This window comes from Aulonocara stuartgranti (genome assembly GCF_965226115.1).
Source record: "Aulonocara stuartgranti genome assembly, chromosome: 10".
Classification (NCBI taxonomy): Eukaryota; Metazoa; Chordata; class Actinopteri; order Cichliformes; family Cichlidae; genus Aulonocara; species Aulonocara stuartgranti.
The window spans coordinates 17,188,476-17,206,183 of record NC_138946.1 but is presented as its reverse complement, the minus strand read 5'-3'; the positions used below and the strand labels follow the sequence as shown (position 1 = coordinate 17,206,183).

Genomic DNA, 17,708 nt, shown 5'->3' with positions numbered 1-17,708 from the left:
GTCTATTTTAATACAGAATTTAGCATTTACCTCATGCATGGTCAGTAGATAGTTGAGAATGCTCTGCAGCTCGTCCTCCTTCACGCCCCGGTCCTGTGAAAACCAGACATTCAGTTAAACATTCGTGATCTCCTGTTGTTTTTTACCTCTTATTAACTACACACCGCTTCATTAATTCTGTTTCTGGCTGCATTTTTACCATGAAGCAGTAACAACCTCCTTACACACACACACACACACACACACACACACACACACACACACACACACACGCGCGCAAATACAGGAACAAATCAATATCAGAGCGCACAAACACAAAAGCTACAGTGTTTTATTCACGCTGCAAATCTATAATGCAATTCTCCACACACACATTTTAGATTAAGCCAACAGTCCCCAGGAGAAAAAACAACAGAGGACATAATAGGAAAAGAAAGCTAAAAAAGAAGCGATTTCTTGGATCTTATGCGATGAAGATCACGGTAAATCGGTTTCTCTCATTTTACCTTGAGTATGAGTTGTTTGAGGAAGAGGAGCATGAAGGCTCTGAGTGAGATGATCTCCTTTTGGGACGGTCGTGGTCCATCTAGACAAAGACGCGCAAACACAAAATTAATTTCCTGTTAAAAATACATTTTTACACTCGATAATGATCGGCTAAATAAGCCCACCACTGAGCCTTGGTGTTTACTGATATTGGATTTTATTAGGCTTCCTGGAGAGCAGAGAAAAACACGTTAACACAAACACGCTCGCACACACTCACTCTGCTATATGACTGTAAATAACTGTCATTAACTCTAGTGGCAATTTGGATATTTTATGATTGTACTAATCTAACGTATTACAGCAAAGACGCAGTAATTCACAAAAATGTGATCCAAACCAAACAACTGCTGTAATCCACTGTATATACTTTACAGCTTTGGTACTGGATGAGTTGTTTGCTGTGGTGGTTTACACACAGATAATCGAGCTAAAAAAACACAACAGTATTTTCCGTGTAAGTTTACTTTCACAGAAGGCAAAGAGCATGCCCTTATAAAAGGTCTTCATCCGATGCTTTGAAATACTCTGGTTTTAACTCAAGTGATGTTAACCAAGAAGAAGTCATGTGCAAAGCAAAACATTGAATTATTCTTTTAAGATGTATCTGTCCCACTGCGCAAGTGTCCAGTGAAGGGGGGCATGGCTACGCGGAGGCTGGAAGGGGAAGTAGAAGTTTTTGGAGGGTCGGTTTCTTCTTGTGTGGCGGAACGAAAGAAGGCAACCATTAAAGTTGGAGTTAACATACCAGTTGTGTGATTATTGGACTAACAATTCCACCACCTGAAAACACACCACAAACTGCAGTGTGATAAATGCATGAAGACCAAGAAAAACAGTGCAGTGCTTTGTAACGTGAACTGTCCATCGTGAACTCAAACGTCCGTAAAAACGAGCCTGTACAGTGCATCTGCAAATCCACCGAGCACACAAAGAAGCCCTTAAATAACCAACACATTCCCCTTCCATTAGGCCAAAAATGTGCACCCATTAAACACAGTGAGTAATGAAGGCTTCAGGAAAATGGTCAACATACTTGTCAAAAGACATGTTCTCCCCTTGAGCAATTATTTTTCCAATGTGGCAAAATCTGCACTGTATGCAGGAGGGAAAAGAGCTGTCGACTACTCTGCTACGAGTTTTAGTCACATCCATCACGCTGGTACGATGAATGAAGTGAAAGAGTTTCTATTATTTATCTGCATAGTTTAATTTATGAAGATTAACTTAATGTAGAACTATGTAAAGATGAAAGCAGCGCCCTGTTGATTTAATGCTGTGCCATTTTTTTTGTTTTTTAAACCAAATGATGCAAAAATGATTTAAAATGTATTTTTGAGAGCGGCACAGTGTGTCTCTTGTCCCGCATCCCTCCACTCATCCCCAACCAGTCACGACAGCTGGCCGCCTGTCCCTGACACTGGTTCTGCTGGAGGTTTCTTCTTGTTAAAAGGGAGTTTTTCCTTCCCCCTGTTACCGAGTTCTTGCTCATAGGGAGGTCATCTGATTGTTGGGTTTCTCTGTATTATTGTGCTGTCTTTACCTTGAAATATAAAGCAGGCTGAGGAGACTGTTGTGGTGACTTGGCGGAATATAACTAAAATTGAATTACTAAAGTTCTGTTAAGGTTCAGGAAAAGGTGCATGCTTTCTATAGCAGATACATCTAGAACTGGGCAACTTACACACACACATGCAAAAAGAGCAATAGTGTTTGTTTCTTCTGCGTCAAAGCTTCACAACTCTATCACTTTTAAAATGATTAAGACAAAAAAACTGACAACTCAGATGATGGCATTAAATTTTAATTGATGTAACTATTTCATTCTTTTTTTTAAGTGTTTAATGTGCACGTCAGATACAGTTGAATTTATAGCTGTGATGAATCGGCTCAAAACAGCTGCCAAATAACTAGCTAATGGAAAGCGGTGCCAGGAAGCCTAAAAATGCATTGATTTAGATCAAAACAAGAAAGATATAAGACCCACCCTTCAAAAACAAGGACATTTATCCTCTGAATCCCACTGCAGTCAGATAAAGTTCCCTTCTTCCTTTCCTACTTTTTTTTTTTACTTATTCTCCATTTTCCTCAACTACTCTATTTTTTGTATCGATGCCTTTAGCAACCAAGCACCCACAATGCAACCTAATAAACCTCAAATGCTACGTGTCCTCATCACTCCCGACAGAATTGTTCTGTTTATTAGAACCAGTAAACATTTATGATGTCCAGTTTGTGTGTATTTGTCATTTCACACGTTGCTGTGTCAGGGTGTTTGAAACTATCCCTTATTATGTATTCCTCAAAGGAAGAGAAATACAATCGCAAACAGTGTTTATTGTAAACGGAATAAAATGCACCACGTCCTCTCAGAAACAAGACTTGACCCACTGTTGCTTAGCCAGCAGAAGTAGGCTCACGAGAAACATAAAAGGCCGAGGGTGTGAAAGGAAGACGATGTGAAGCCTGTCCCTCCATTTCTTTGTCACGCTCTGCTGCCCTTCAATCACGCGAGTGTGTACGTGTTTCAGTCTGTTCTCCTGCTCTTCACGGAGCCAAAACATGACACCCAAGCAATCCACTGCGATCCATCATCCTTATCTGTCAAGCTGGTGCGTGTAGCCTGAACGGTGACACTGACCATCCATCATGTTTACCCAGCCACTCTGCATTAAATGACCAGGTGAAAGCGGTGTGAGTGGAACCTCCTTATTTAAAGCTCTTTTGTCATAAGACGCCTTGAATAAAGCTTATATTCTTCTAAACAGCTTTCCTTGGGCAGGTTTAATTACCATCACTTACTCTTTGAAATTAATTTTCGTCTTTGTGTGCTCCTAGTCTGGCTGCACAGTTTTATCTAGTCTAATTTACGATAACAAACGAGTAGTTTTTATTTTAACTGGATAATGGCAAGCTTTCGAGAGATAAAGAGGTTTAAAGTGGTGCGATTTTGTTCTGACTTTGGGCCCTTTGCCACAACTACACACACACAAACACACGCTTCAGATTTGATCTAAAAAGAAAATGAATTTCCTCAAGATTTGCCCATTTTACAACAATTAACACAAAGTACATAGAAAAAGTCACGGAAGTTGGCTGAACGAGGCTTAATACATAAAGAAAAAACTGTATAGACAGAAAAAAAAAAGATTTGTCATGACTAAGACACTCACTGGCCACTTTATTAGGTATACCTGTCAGCTCATAACAATCTGAAGAATGGCCAGTTTACTTTGAGCTGACAGGAAGACAACAGTAACTCAAATAATCACTCGTCACAACCAAGGTATTATTGCAGAAGAGCATCTCTGACTGCAGATCGACTACAAGCAACAGAAGACCACACTGGGTTAATAGGGACAATTGAGATTAAACAAAAACTTGCCAAAATTGATAATCACCTGATCAATTCCGTTTTAATGACAAAATCAAAATTTAGTGTGAAACATGAACCTGAAAGCACGGCTCCATCCTGCCTTGTATATTCGGTTCAGACTGATGGTGGCACACTTCAGGTCCCTTGGTACCAACTGAGCATGGTTTAAACACCATGACTTGACTGACTATTGTTGCACACCATGTCCTTCAATTTAAGACCACAGTGTACCACCTTCTGACGGATACCACACCATGTCTCAAAGCTCAAATCATATCAAAATGCTTTATGAAACATGACAAGGAGTTCACCGTCATCAAATGGTCTCACCATTCACCAGATCCAGGCGAGCAAATTTGGGATGTGATGGAACAGAAGACTCATCACAACAAATCTGCAGCAACTCTTTGAGGCTATCACGTCAATGCAGAAAGAAAATGTCAGAGGACTTCCAGGACCTCATTGAATCTCTGACATGAAGAATTAAGGCAGCTCTGGAGGGAAAATGAGCTCCAGCCTGGTACTAACAAGTCGTACGTTAAGTGTCGGCTGAGTGTAATTCATTTAGAGCCCCTTCCTTTCTTTTTTTTTTAAATTCAGTCTAGACATCTGATTATAGTTAATGCAATTTAAGAGCAAAAGACCCAAGAGGTTTTATTGTGAAGACTACACACTCTTTCCTTGGAACTTCCAACCACCACCTAATTTAGCCATTTGTAAAATACACAGTTAAAGGAATTTGGTATTTTAAGCTCAGTCCAAGTCTGGTGCAAGATAAAAAAGAAAATACTAAAAATACAAAATTGTCCTTCCAACTCGGATTCAAGCCCATTCTTCAGCTAGCTGAATGCATTTTTATCCACAAAGCTCGTGGTATGAGCAACATAACTGTCCATTACTATGCAAATGAGTGCATATCACATTCATACAGTATAGTCAAGTGCATACATTTGCAGGCTTTCAAACCACAACTAGCTGCTTTTAGCTTTGAACTACAGTACGAATGTGTCTGAGGCTAATTGCTGCTATACTGTTATCTGCGCCTTTTTTTTTTATGGGGCTAAATCCCAGCAGGCAAACAGTAATATCGCCAAACAGAAAAGAAGCCAGACAGCCACTTGATTAGAAATTCCAAAAGCTCCCTTGGATCTGCCAATCACATGTCTGTTACCATGGAGACATGGGATGCGTACTCATAGTCAGCGGAGGGTCCCGGGCAAAAGGAGAGGTTGATTAAAGTGTGAGGCTTCCTCCGACCTTTTGCTGCTACAGAGCGTGACAACAGCGGCGGTGCTAGCACTGCTAGCTGTTCCCTGCTCTATTACAAAGGCAAAGAAAATTGAATATCTGAGTCAGCCCTGTGTTATTTTAAAATAGATATGTTTTATAGTGGCTTTATAAAAAAAAACCCATGGACAAATCTTTGAGACCTTTTTCCAAAAAAACTGCATTCACAAGAAGCACAAGGTGTGGGTACATTTAAGGAAATATAAAAAGATTTATTTACACAGGTGTCACAGCTATCACCTGTTCTGTTCTTAAGAAATAAAATGCAGCAGTTGGAAAAGAGAACATGCAGTGTCTGCTTCTGAAATGGTCTTATTCACTCTTAAATACACAAAAGAAGCCGCTCAGCCATTCCCATAAACACCAGTGGTTGTTGGGAAAAACTCTGAATGTGTGTGTGTCTGTGTGTGTATACATGTATTACTCATATTGTGGAGGCATAAATCTGTTTCACCCTGTGGAGAACTGCAAAAGAAAGTATTGGTGATCAAAAGAAAGTGCCCACAATGTAGATATCTTAATAAAATTTATATTTTAGTCCAAAGATTTAGGTTGGGTCAAGTTCAGTTTATTTTTAGGGTCACTTGGATGAGTGACGAAACGTTTCTCCCACTGAAAAACTACGTCCAGATGAACAGAATCAACTTTTGGGGATTTACTTACCTGGATGATTGAGCATACATCAAGACAACTGTGTAATATATAGCAGAAATGATCATTTTCTTTACTGTATATACATTCATAGCTTTAACTATTTGAAATGACTGAGTACGATGTCACTGCAAATTTGTACGGCAATTTGAAGTTATTAATCACTTATTCGGGTATTGAGGTGACCTTTAGTTGTCAACTGTCAGCAAAAAACTCCCTTTCACAATTTAAAAACCTCTTGAGCTGCATTTCTAAAACTATTTTTTTGCAAGGCCCATCTCCATCTTTTAAGAAAAAAAAGCACAATAAAAATCAAATGAAAATGATTAACAAGAAGCTCAAAATTACTGCTCATAACTGTGAAAGAAAACATTCCTTAAATCTCACATAATCATGATTTTAAGAGTCGTTTAAATGTTAAACTGATGTGGTTCAAACGGGCGACTGTCAGGCTTTTAAGAAGAGAATATTTTACTGTATATTCTAGCAAATATCTTCTGTCCGAGCTCTGAATTATTTACTCTCTATTTTCATGACAAGTGTGAAATTCATTTGTTAACCGAGACAACAAAAACAACAACGCCACGAGGCAGGAGATGAAGCGTTTTAACACAACCAAGGAAAGAAGGAAGTCATTAACAGGCGTGTAAAGGTAACAATTATCGTATTAATTTAGAAATAATGGAGATTTAGAGCAAAACACAGTAAAAGAAACTTCCTGGATAGACGACTGGAAGCCTTTATGTGGTCATGTATTAATGCTAGAAAGTTAAGTCTGTTAAACTAAGGTAATAGACCAGCTAAACTGCGCATTAGTTTGGCTGTAACTGTATCAGTTCTGTGATGTGTGTGACAGCAGCCTCTTTAAATATTTGAATCACAGAGGATGGGATCTGACAAATTAGCAAAAAAAATAAAAGAAGCAAAGCCAGAGCAGCTGTGGCTCAGTCCACATAACAAACTGTCCTTGGACCTGATACTGAACCGTAAAACTGCGCACAATTTATCACTAGTGTGTGTGTGTGTGTGTGTGTGTGTGTGTGTCAGAGTGCACCGTATGCACTGTCTTTGAGTCCCTAGTGGTGAAGTGATGGAAACACTGTGAGCATGTGAGCTGTGAGCCTAAGGGACTGTCATTGCTCCTTATTCACTCTTGTCTTTCTTCTTACAGCGAGCATGCCTTTGTGTTCATGCAAACTGTGTGCACTGTAAACATACCAAGACCTTTGGGGGTGATTCCACTGCACTCCAGGGGGTTGATTGCCCAGTAGTAGTACTTCAGAGTGTGCATCAGCTGCAGGACGGTGCCGATGCGGCGAATGGTGGTGTAGATGGTGGCAGTGCCGATGAACTCCGATGACAGGTATGTGTACAGGGACAGCTGGACCTGGAAATACACAAAATACATTCAAACAACACATGCACGGTACGTGCGTTGTCTTTATATGCGCATGTTGACGGACAAGTAGTTTGGGGAGAGAAATAAATCATCACTTTGTGTTTATGATATTCATGAAAAAAGCTGTTTAACAGTGAAAGGACGGCCACAGCGGAAACTTCCCTCCAGTAAAAGCACCAGTGTTTTCCTGCTTTGTGTTATTTTGATGTTTCTGTGCCTGAAGCTCTTCGAGCCTCATATGAGGAGGCAGTTACTGACTCTGGCATTTGAGGCGTGCGTTCTCCAATCGCTAATTTGCTCCTTTCCTCCTTTTATGTTCCGTTTAAAAAGAAAAAAAAAAAAAAAAAAAAAGTAAAAAGTCCCCCCCTTCTATTGATATTCCACTAACCAATCCTCTCAATCGCACTTTCATAGATTGGAGCGTGCTGTACGCTCAGAAATCTCTGAGCTCATTACAGTGACCGTGACGCTAAGGACCAGCCTTAACGAGTTAGCTCTGTTTAGACGGATGAAATTAGCAGGGTGCCACTGCCTGACCATACCACATCACAGCTCATCTAAAAAGGAGAGTGCACTCAGATGACTTAAATGGCCTTCATTATATTACATTTCTCACATTAAGCTGTTTATCTGGTGCAATTTAAAACCATCTCAGCAGAACTTACGAAAATTCTTGATCGTATTGCAACACTTCGGGCTCCGCTGCTCCAACAATGGCTTATTAAAACAAAAACAAGAAGAATATATATTCCTCCCTCTCTGAAAGGACTGTGTTTACCAGGAGAAACGGGCTCTTTTAAAACTGAGCAGGGGACACATTATGAGAGACGGGCGATGTGATTCACATGTGATTTCTTCAAGTGTTTCATTAAGTCCTGAACATGACCGAGGCTATTTTCGCCAATAACAAAGGTAATGATAATACACTGAGAGGCAGAAAATAATAACACTCAGCGGGAGGCAGAACGGTACAAAGGAAGTAAGATTAAAGGATTTTAAGATTTCTTGTGTGTGTGGGGCTGCTTAGTATGTTTATTATGCTGTTCTTATTGTGACCTTAATTATTATCATGTAATAAGAACTTATCATCTTTCCTGCAGTGGCACTCAATTGCAGGTAAAAAAAAAAACAAAAAAACAATATGTAATCACATACTTCAGTCACTTTGAATCTCTGAGATAAAAGCCAAGATCAATACGCTGTATTTGTACAGTGTTGCATTCTGACATTCGCACACTCCTCCATCTCCTGAGAAGCTTGCATAGCTTCTGTTTTTACTCCAGGACGCCGTCGGCTGCACCGCTATACCCAGAGGCCAATCAGCTCTCGGGGTCAGAGGGAAGGAGACAGGGAGCCAGGAAGATTTGAGAATAAATGGAGGCAAGAGCTGAGGGGCCCTTCAGCGATGCCACATCGAGTTCAGAGTGAGGAGGAAAAGAGGAACAACACATCGCTCTCTGTCCCGAGGTCTTTTCAAATGTCACTTTTTCTTATTGTTTCCCCTCGTTCGCGTGTTCTGTCCTTCTCCTGTGTAATGCCCCAGCCCCTCCCCCCAATGTCTTCTTCCATCCTTGTTTATTATATTATTGTAAAGGGCAAAAGCCAGTGAGAGATATCAGCCCCTCCTTCATCTTTCTTTTATGATGTTTACATGTCTCTCTTTTTTCCTGAATTCAGACCAAACCTAGAGCACACAAGAATCAGAAAAAAACAGTATCTCTTGCTTTCTTTTTATGTTTTATGTTCTTCCCTCTGCTGGTTATTTTTTTACAGGCCTCCAGACCTTTATTTTCTTTGCAGCAAGGTCATGTAAAACACACTCGCACACATTTTTAGGAGATGCCTGAAAATAAACAGACCTTGGCGGGGGTGTGTATCCAGATGGCAGCGTTGAAGAGGACATGGTCACAGAGCTGTTTGAGGAGTGGCGCTCCATGAGGTAAACCATCCAGATACTTGGCAAAGGACAGGAACTGCTCAAGCACTGCCCTGGTGATGTGGACCCGTGAAGACTAGGAAAAGAGCACGCAATTATAGGTTTGAAGCTGATAAAAGAAAAAAGCTGATAAACACTCTTTTAAATTATTATTATTAACGTTTTATTTGCTGTCATCCTACAGTACAGCCAGTGTAACCACGGATACAGCCAATCACCTGCTGAATGACGCTTTTCAATACATAATTTTAGGTACCTAAGCTAGAGTTCAACACAGGTCTCAGGTAATTAATTTACACCATCTGTTTTGTTAAGAAGTGTGCATATGATATCGCTGTCTCTTTCCTCTGCACATTTCTATCTTCGCACAACAACTTCTAATACCTACACTGCACCGAGGCCTTGAGACAACGCTCCTTTCTTTACGTTTTTCTAGAAGAATGGGAAACATATACACAACTAAATCATATTCTAAAAAGCTTGTAAGTCAATATTTGATATGACCACCTTATTAGCACAGCCTGGACTCTCTTAGGTAAGCTTTCCTGTAATGTCTTTAAGCAGAATAGCTCTCCATCCTTCTTAAAGGACATTCAAAGATCTTTTATGCTGCCTTTTGTTCTGTTCTTTGTCAATATGATCCCACGCTGCTTTAGTAATATTGTGGCGTGAGCTCTGGGGAGGCCGATCCATGACCGACAGTGTTTCAGTGTGTTTTTCTATCCAGGTATGCTTTTACTAGATTGGCGTTTGGGATCATTATCATGCTGAAATGTTTTCACTGATAAAGATGTTGCAGATGGTACTGCATGGTAAAAGTCTCCAGCGTGTTTTACAGATGGCTGTAGACACTGCTGTACCTCTCTCCTAACTTCACATATTTAAATTTGGATTCATCGCTCCATAAGACTTGTTGTCACTGATTTTTAGTCCAATTATTCTAATGTAATTTAGCATATCTCAGCCTTCCCCACCCATTTCTCTTCCTTAAGTATGGCTTCTTGACAGCCACTCTTCCACTCAGACCATTTCTGATGAGGCTTCAGTGAACAGTAAATGGATCAACTTAAGATCCAGATACATCTCTCAGGTCCTGTGGCAGGTCTTTGCTGGATTTTGTCCTATTTCTTAAGGACCTGACTCACATACTGTTCATCTGCTGTATGATTTTTCAGCCTGCCACTTCTGCTTTTGTCCTCCACTAGTCCATTTTCCTCTCACCAAGTTGTACACGCAGTATAATGTGGAAATATGCCACATTATTGGCTAATAGCTCTCTGGAAATAACTAACTAACTAACGAACTAACTAACTAATAATACTATTTTATGTCAGATTTGTCTTGGAAATTTACAAATTCAACAGCAGAAATGGGAAACAAATTATGTGTTTTGTGACAGGCTGCTAGTAACTAAATGCTAAATTTGCTAAATTGCGGTTCATGTGTAGACACAACACTGGTTTATCTCGTGATTCATAGGTACACTAACAAACAAAAGCATTTCTCTGAAGATGGTCAAATACAAGGACTGGACTGAAAATGAGTGGAAAAGCAACCAATGTCCAAATAAAACTTTGAAAGACCTTCGGAAAGCTTGAAAACATACATGCAAACATGTATATCAGGAATTTCTGGCTCATTAGAAGCGAAACATAAAGGAAAGACAGGTGGCTCAAGACTTTTGCACAGTTCTGTAATACTGATGAAATGCAATCAACACTGCAATAAATTTGACCTTTAATATTGCACTGAATAAAATAAAAGAAACACCTGTCAGTATAGCCCAAAACATTTTAACAAAACAACAAATGACAAAAATATTGTTGCATCACGCCGCATCAGGTTTAAATAGCTATATACATATAAGCTACCTAGCAGAGAATACAGCGGAAATGTAAGTAAAGCTTGATAAAAAACCCTGATGAACTTAATGGAGCTCAAATAGAATGCAAACTCTTTCCTGGAGGCTCTTGTACTGACCTTCTCGAGCAGGTATCCGATCACCAGAAAGCCTTTACCGCCCAGCATTTGCTCCTGCATGGCCACTGAGCTTTTCAGCAGCTCCACCAGGAATGCCAGCAGAGTAGCACTGCAACATAAGCACACACCAGCAATGCTGCATTGAAATCACTACTGGACAAACATGTTTACTACTGCAGGCAAGACGATCCATGTCGTGTTTGCTTCATCACTCTTCAGACCCACATTCATATACCCCAGCATATATTTTTAATAAGCAAGGTGCTTTGCTGTTTCTTATTGTCATTTCCTTGATGATATATTTTTTAAATAATCGGACTGCAAAGCTGCTCGATACTGGATGTAACTGGATTAATACTGATGAGATGGGGCGGTTTAGGGGAATCTCGGAGCAAGGAGAACATGTTGACTTTCTAAAACACCTTGCTCTTCCTCCTTTTACTCTCTGTAATCAGTTATTTTGTAGCCTGCAGCACAACTGAGGTTATTCTTTTAAAAGGAAGACAACTCTCCCACATACGACATTTACCTTTCTCTAATGTCAACCATTGTCTATATTTACTTCTTCTCATTTTCCCTAGTTTGTTTCGGGGTCCCTACTAGGATCAGCTGCAGCACTGCATAGCAAACAAAACATGTAATATTTTGAAGCTTCAGCCTGATTTCCTCTGCTGGAAAAGAAAAAATGGTGCAGTTGATATAAGTGCTCTTCAGACAGCCATCAGGTTCTCTGTATTTATGCAGATGACTCACCAGACAGTGGTGTCCACGCTGCTGTCATTGAGCTGCTTGTAGTCCAGCTGTGCAAAGAGAGGGAACAGGACCTGTATGCCTCCTATAGAGTGAATGGCACTGTGGATGGAGTGGGTAACAATAGCCTTCACATCCTGGGGGTTGGAAAAAAGACTGTTAGCGCTGACTTTATTTGACATGTTCACACAGTAGAAATCACATGCTCACTTCCACTATTAAAGAGCAAACAGCTCTCATATGCAGACTTAACAATAGAAAATCTTGCAGACATTTTTTTATTCCACATATGGTAATTTAAGACTCGCTTCTTTTCACACACACATTTAGTGCATCTATTGTTTTGTTTTTTTAAAGACTAGTTTTAGATCCCACAGAGACAAATTGAAACAATTTACTTCAAAATAATTTTAATTATCTCAAAACGGAGCATTTCCTTAGGGCTATAAATGGTACCTGTGTACCACTTTAAGCTGTTTTAACCCACTGAACTAAAATCATGAAAAAGGCGACTGCAAGACCTTCCTTAACTAAATTAACTGGATAAGAAAACAGGACTCCCTTTGTGCCCTCATAATTATAAAATAGAGAATTTGCTGCCTGAATGGTTGGTGCATTTTTCACACACTGTGCAACTGAGGGAATTCTCAGAAATCAGGAGATTTTTTTTTAAGAAAAGAAAAGCACCACTGGTTGAGCAGACCTCCATCAACCTTGAAAGATATATGCTTAAACATAACTACAAGCAGTATCCTTCAAAGAAGGTTAAACTAAGATCTAAGAGTCCTGTCAAAATCAAATCTGTTTTCTATATTTTCTTAAATATCATATCAGCTATAATATCTTATACTGAGGAAATCCCTTATATCTACAGTACTCCAAGCAAGGTAAATACCACTTATTTTTCACAAATGCAATTGAGGCGAGCGTGAGTCAGCCTATGAAAAACTAGCTTGATAATCACACTGAGCAATCACTTCATTCCACTTCAGTCATTCACATATGCATTACTAAACACATCAAGAGCTGTGGGCTGTGATTTAGAGCGAGCTCTCTCAGAAGAAACAAGCCAAACTAACCTGTAGCATGAGTGCGTGCGGTGAGTGGACAAAGATGGAAGGGTTTTCCCTGGGCGACGACTCCAGGCAGAGCTGGGCATCCGTTGCCTTGGCGTTGTAGGTGAAAGAGATGGAGCTGGCCAGCTTTCCGTCATACAACACCTGCTTGTGGTGCTCAGCCAAGTGGATGTCGCTCTCGGACTTGAACTTGAAAGTGCTCTGCAGTGGCGGTGGAGGTGGAGGAGGAGGAAGAAGAAGATGTCAAGGGTTGTGTGAGGAAACCATTGAATCAGACAGACAAATGACTTTCCCCGAGACGACAGAAGCGCGTCTCTGTGTGCACAAGTTCAACACCCAAAATGGAGTCTGCTTAATTGCAGCATGAGCCGTGTGTAAACAACACAGCATTAGCTTAATGAACACAGCGCTAACCCGGGCACTAATTCAATTAGCCCAGAATAAGAGATGGATGGGGGAGCGGATGTGTGGGAGAGGAGCACTCGGAGATCCAAATTTATCTCTCTCTTTGTAGTCCACCAACACCAAACACACAAAAGAGAAGGGAAACATTATTTACATTTATCCCACAAAAAAAACAACAAAAAACCCACACAGCCTGGAATCTAAAATAGCTTTACTTTGGATCATTTTCTCACTTTTCTGTTCCTCCACTGACATTATGGACGAATGTAACACAGCAGTATGTTGAAACCAGGACACGCGGTCTAAAGATAGACGCATTTCTTTAGTCCACGCACAAATTGTAGGAACTGTAGGTTGCACTTCATCTGTATCTATATCCGTCTATCTGCACAGGTCTCTGGGTTCATGTGTCCTGCAGCAGTGCTGCTACACACAAAGTATAAAGCCCAGCAGATGAAAGGCCAGCGGACTGATCTGCCACCCTCTGCAGCAGCTCTAGGCGGGGGCCGCTCTCCACCTACAAGCGTCTGGGTCCCCAGGTACCTCACTCAGCCTGACTGCACAGGAAAGCCGCGGGCCGATGACAGACCTGCAGGCCCGTCTTCTTCTAAACCTTTCATCTGAGGTCTAGCGTAAAAAAAGATTAAAAATGCCCTGAGCAGTTTTAACCATGCACCACTAAATGTAACATCCTTATTTCCATCCAAGGGCTGAATACAAATTTACACTAAACCTTCTCTGATTCAGTTACGAGAAACACAAAACGCTTCCTTGCATGGACACGCAAAGAGGAGCCGGGAGAGGCCACTAATCTGCATCTAAAGCCACTTTTCACACAGTCTTCACAGCACAGCATTGTTTGCAAGAGTAATTAATGGTAATTACAGCATGCTTCTATTTTCTGAATTAAGAAGATATTACTTTAGTCAGATACGGGAGCTGATGACCCCGTGTTAAACAGCTCCTCTGTGAAGCAGCGTGTGTCAATAAGCTTATCTGTTAAAAATTGTCTGAAATTCTGCAATAATTCTTCACAATCACTAATAAAAAGCCTCTTCAGTTTATTTTGGAGCGGGCCCTACAAAAGTATTGTATAGCCTGAATGTGAAATTAATGCACTTATTAGGATGCAGATTTATTGCAGCGTCAGCCTGTTTATTGTGCTGTACTTACAAGGTGTGTGTGTGTGTGTATGTATAGACGCAGCTCTTTTAAATGTGAGCTTGCATTCAGGTTGCCATAGTAAAAAGGGGGAAGGCGGGCTGCTGAAAGCGTGAAAGATCTTTGCTGACTCTTCAAAGTACGAAGACATAAGGGGATATCCGTCAGGTGGAAGGAGGAACATGCATTAAAGCGTGGGTTTTTACATATGTAAAGCCTTACGCGGCTGCACTTAAAAACATGTGTCCCCTCACACCGAAAGGAATGAAAGCGACAACTCTTGCCTTTTTCGCACCTGACAGATGCAGATGCGACATGGCCTGCAGTGATAACGGCGCACGAGCCCGTGCACGCACGCTTAAACCATTCAGCTCATCCTTTGCCTGCCTGCAACTCCAGACAGTTTACTGAATGACGGCCAACTCTTCAGGATGAGAATTCCAGCATCTGACAGAAATGTTTCCTGACTTATTATAAGCTATTTATAAAAAAAAAAATATATCTAAATCTAGGACTGGCTATCTGTAAATATTCAAAACTAAATGTCAACTCTAAACACTTTCTAAAACTGAATTAGAGCAAAAATATCAGAAATCTACCAAGACATTTGTAGCCAGCGTTAGTCACACATGTTAATCTGCACAGAAATCTAAAGGTTCAACATTAACAACTCGCACCACAAAAAAAGATTGTGAATGTCACTATAATGAAACATATGAGACATACACACAACAACACACACAAGCGCACAATGCAGGTGTCCAGATACATACTCGCATGGTTCATTAATTAAGTTGTGGCCAGATTGCTGGCAGAGCTCTGCAACGAGGACATCTGGACCTCCTATAAACAGTGTAACCAATGACATATTCAACACATGAGTGGCAGGACATATACAGAACACACACATACACACGCAGAGGAAGATAAAAATAACACCAGAGCTTCCTTTCAACCGTGGCCCGCACAGAAAAACAAGACGTTATGTCCCGTCTTCTTCTGTCATTAGGAGAACATGGAAGTGCTGAACTGCGCACGCAGACATTTAGCACAAACAGCGTGTCAGCCATCATAAGCCTCGTCGAACTGGAACACCACGCGCACCCTCACTGTGCTAAAGCAGAGTGTCTGTCTGCTTCCTGTTCCTCATTACTGAACAGTAACACTGACAGTGGCCGGGACTAAGAAGCCGCATACGGCTGCGCGCACACATACTGTGTGTATATATGTGGATACAGTTCGATTAAACACAGACTAGGCAAAACCCAAGAAGAAACGTATAACACACACACACATACGTCCACATATGCGTGAAGCCACGGGAACGAGGACCGACCTACATTCGAGTTAAGACAGGAAGCTGCGTGACACAAACAGACCCACTGGCGTCCCTCCTTTGGCTGAGCGAAAAGCCCACGCACTTGTCATTACAATGCCAGCGCCGAGGCCTGTGGCTTTAAAACAACTGAGCCATTTAATGGTCTCTTCTGGGCATCTGAGAAGCCCATTCTAAGCCATGCAGAGAGGCAATCATCTGACTGATCAGCCTCAGGAAACTGTGGGCTGTGACAGAGAGAGGAATCAGTATTCATGGCAGAGAAACAGCAAACCCCATGCATGCGATCATTTCGAGGAGCACAAGAGAAGTCTAGTTCATCAAATGCCTCGATGATTAAAAGAAAAAAGGAAAGGTGTAAAGGCCACATGTATGATTCAGCGCTCGTATATGAGAGACAGCTCTAACTCCTGCATTCTATATACTGCATCTTTCCCCGTCAGCGTCACAGTGACAATTTCAAATCCCTTCACCGGTGCGCCTGTAGTTTCACTTTCAGGCCGGCCAGATCTTTACTGCATCCCATTCACCTGTTCTCCTTCCCCCAGATCGCTCATGTATACACACAGCTGCCATCTAATACATGCAAACATGCCAAAGAAAAACATTATTTAAAAGAACAAAATCTGATTAAGGATATTTTCTTTCTAATAAGCAGCTGAAATCACATCAGCTGCCTTATCCCCATGACGACTCGCGGTTTTTAAAATTCTGACATCTTTGGACACCTTCATAAACAAGTCGTAAGTGGCCTGAGGCGTGCGAGTGTGCCAAAACAAGAAGCAGACAGCTGGCAAGGCATTTCAGCTGCCACTGATAGCCAGACCAAAAGGCAGAAACTGTGATTTCTAAAGCAATCAGAGCTCAACACCCAACATTGTGAAGCCTCATTTAAATAACTTTAATAACCACAGGAACACAAAGTCCTAAAAAAAACCCCAAAAAACACTTGAGTTAAAATGTGGCATGTATGGATAGTTCTGTATTTGCCTTTTGTGCCTTTTTAACCTCAAGGAAATGAGTGCAACCAAAAAAAAAAAACTAGGTGTATGAGTAAATCTAGGCATTCAAAAAGCTCACTGAGAAGGAAGGTAGATGAACTCAAGCTGTACAACATCATCTGCTGCTGTCTTCACAAACTGATGTTGATGACACTGAAACTGACAGAAGCACGATGAATCAAATGGAAAAACTCCTGCACCTTTTAGATTACATTACTGATGACCTCTATGAGAAAGCCTGGCTTTGAACAATAACGTTTGATGTATATTTTTACATTTAGTTTTCTAAGACGTGCGTTTTCTATACTGGAATAAACTTGGTATTATTGTTAAAAATGTGTACAGATGTTTTTTACCTGCTTTCAAGTTACGGCTTCACACATTAGAGCTAAAAAGCAAGAAGTAGCTTCAACTTAAACCAAGACAACGGACACGTCAACAGTAGCAGCAGAGAAAAGTCTTATAAACAGATAAATGTTTGAAGTGCCTAAAAAAATGTTCTTATTTAAAATACTACTTCTAATCAGCTCGTTAAACACACTTCATATTCTAGTACTGGGATGAAGTACTTCATAATGTCTTCAACAGGGTCCTGAAAACACTGCTCAGAGATTCTGGTCCATATTGACATGATAGCACCACACAGCTCGTTCCACCACATCCCAAAGGTGCCCGACTGGGTTGAGATCTGGTGACTGTGGAGGCCATTTGAGTGCACTGTCATGTTCAAGAAACCAGTTTGAAATGATTTGGTACATTATCCTGCTGGAAGCAGCCATCAGTAGATGGGTACGCTGTGGTCAT

General features: G+C 40.8%; 1 protein-coding gene across 15 annotated transcripts in view; it reads right to left on the bottom strand.

The window, feature by feature from the left end:
* The window catches only part of nbeaa (neurobeachin a), a 99,121-nt gene that overhangs the window by 37,125 nt on the left and 44,288 nt on the right, over positions 1 to 17,708 (bottom strand). For all 15 annotated transcript variants that reach the window (XM_082548513.1, XM_082548520.1, XM_082548522.1 and 12 more), the window contains exons 9-15: positions 13,005 to 13,202; positions 11,929 to 12,062; positions 11,176 to 11,284; positions 9,119 to 9,271; positions 7,079 to 7,247; positions 507 to 586; positions 31 to 93 (exon numbers count right to left, since the gene is read on the bottom strand). In XM_082548513.1, the coding sequence (XP_082404639.1) occupies positions 31 to 93; positions 507 to 586; positions 7,079 to 7,247; positions 9,119 to 9,271; positions 11,176 to 11,284; positions 11,929 to 12,062; positions 13,005 to 13,202 (906 nt within the window). The remainder of the gene's footprint in view (positions 1 to 30; positions 94 to 506; positions 587 to 7,078; positions 7,248 to 9,118; positions 9,272 to 11,175; positions 11,285 to 11,928; positions 12,063 to 13,004; positions 13,203 to 17,708) is intronic.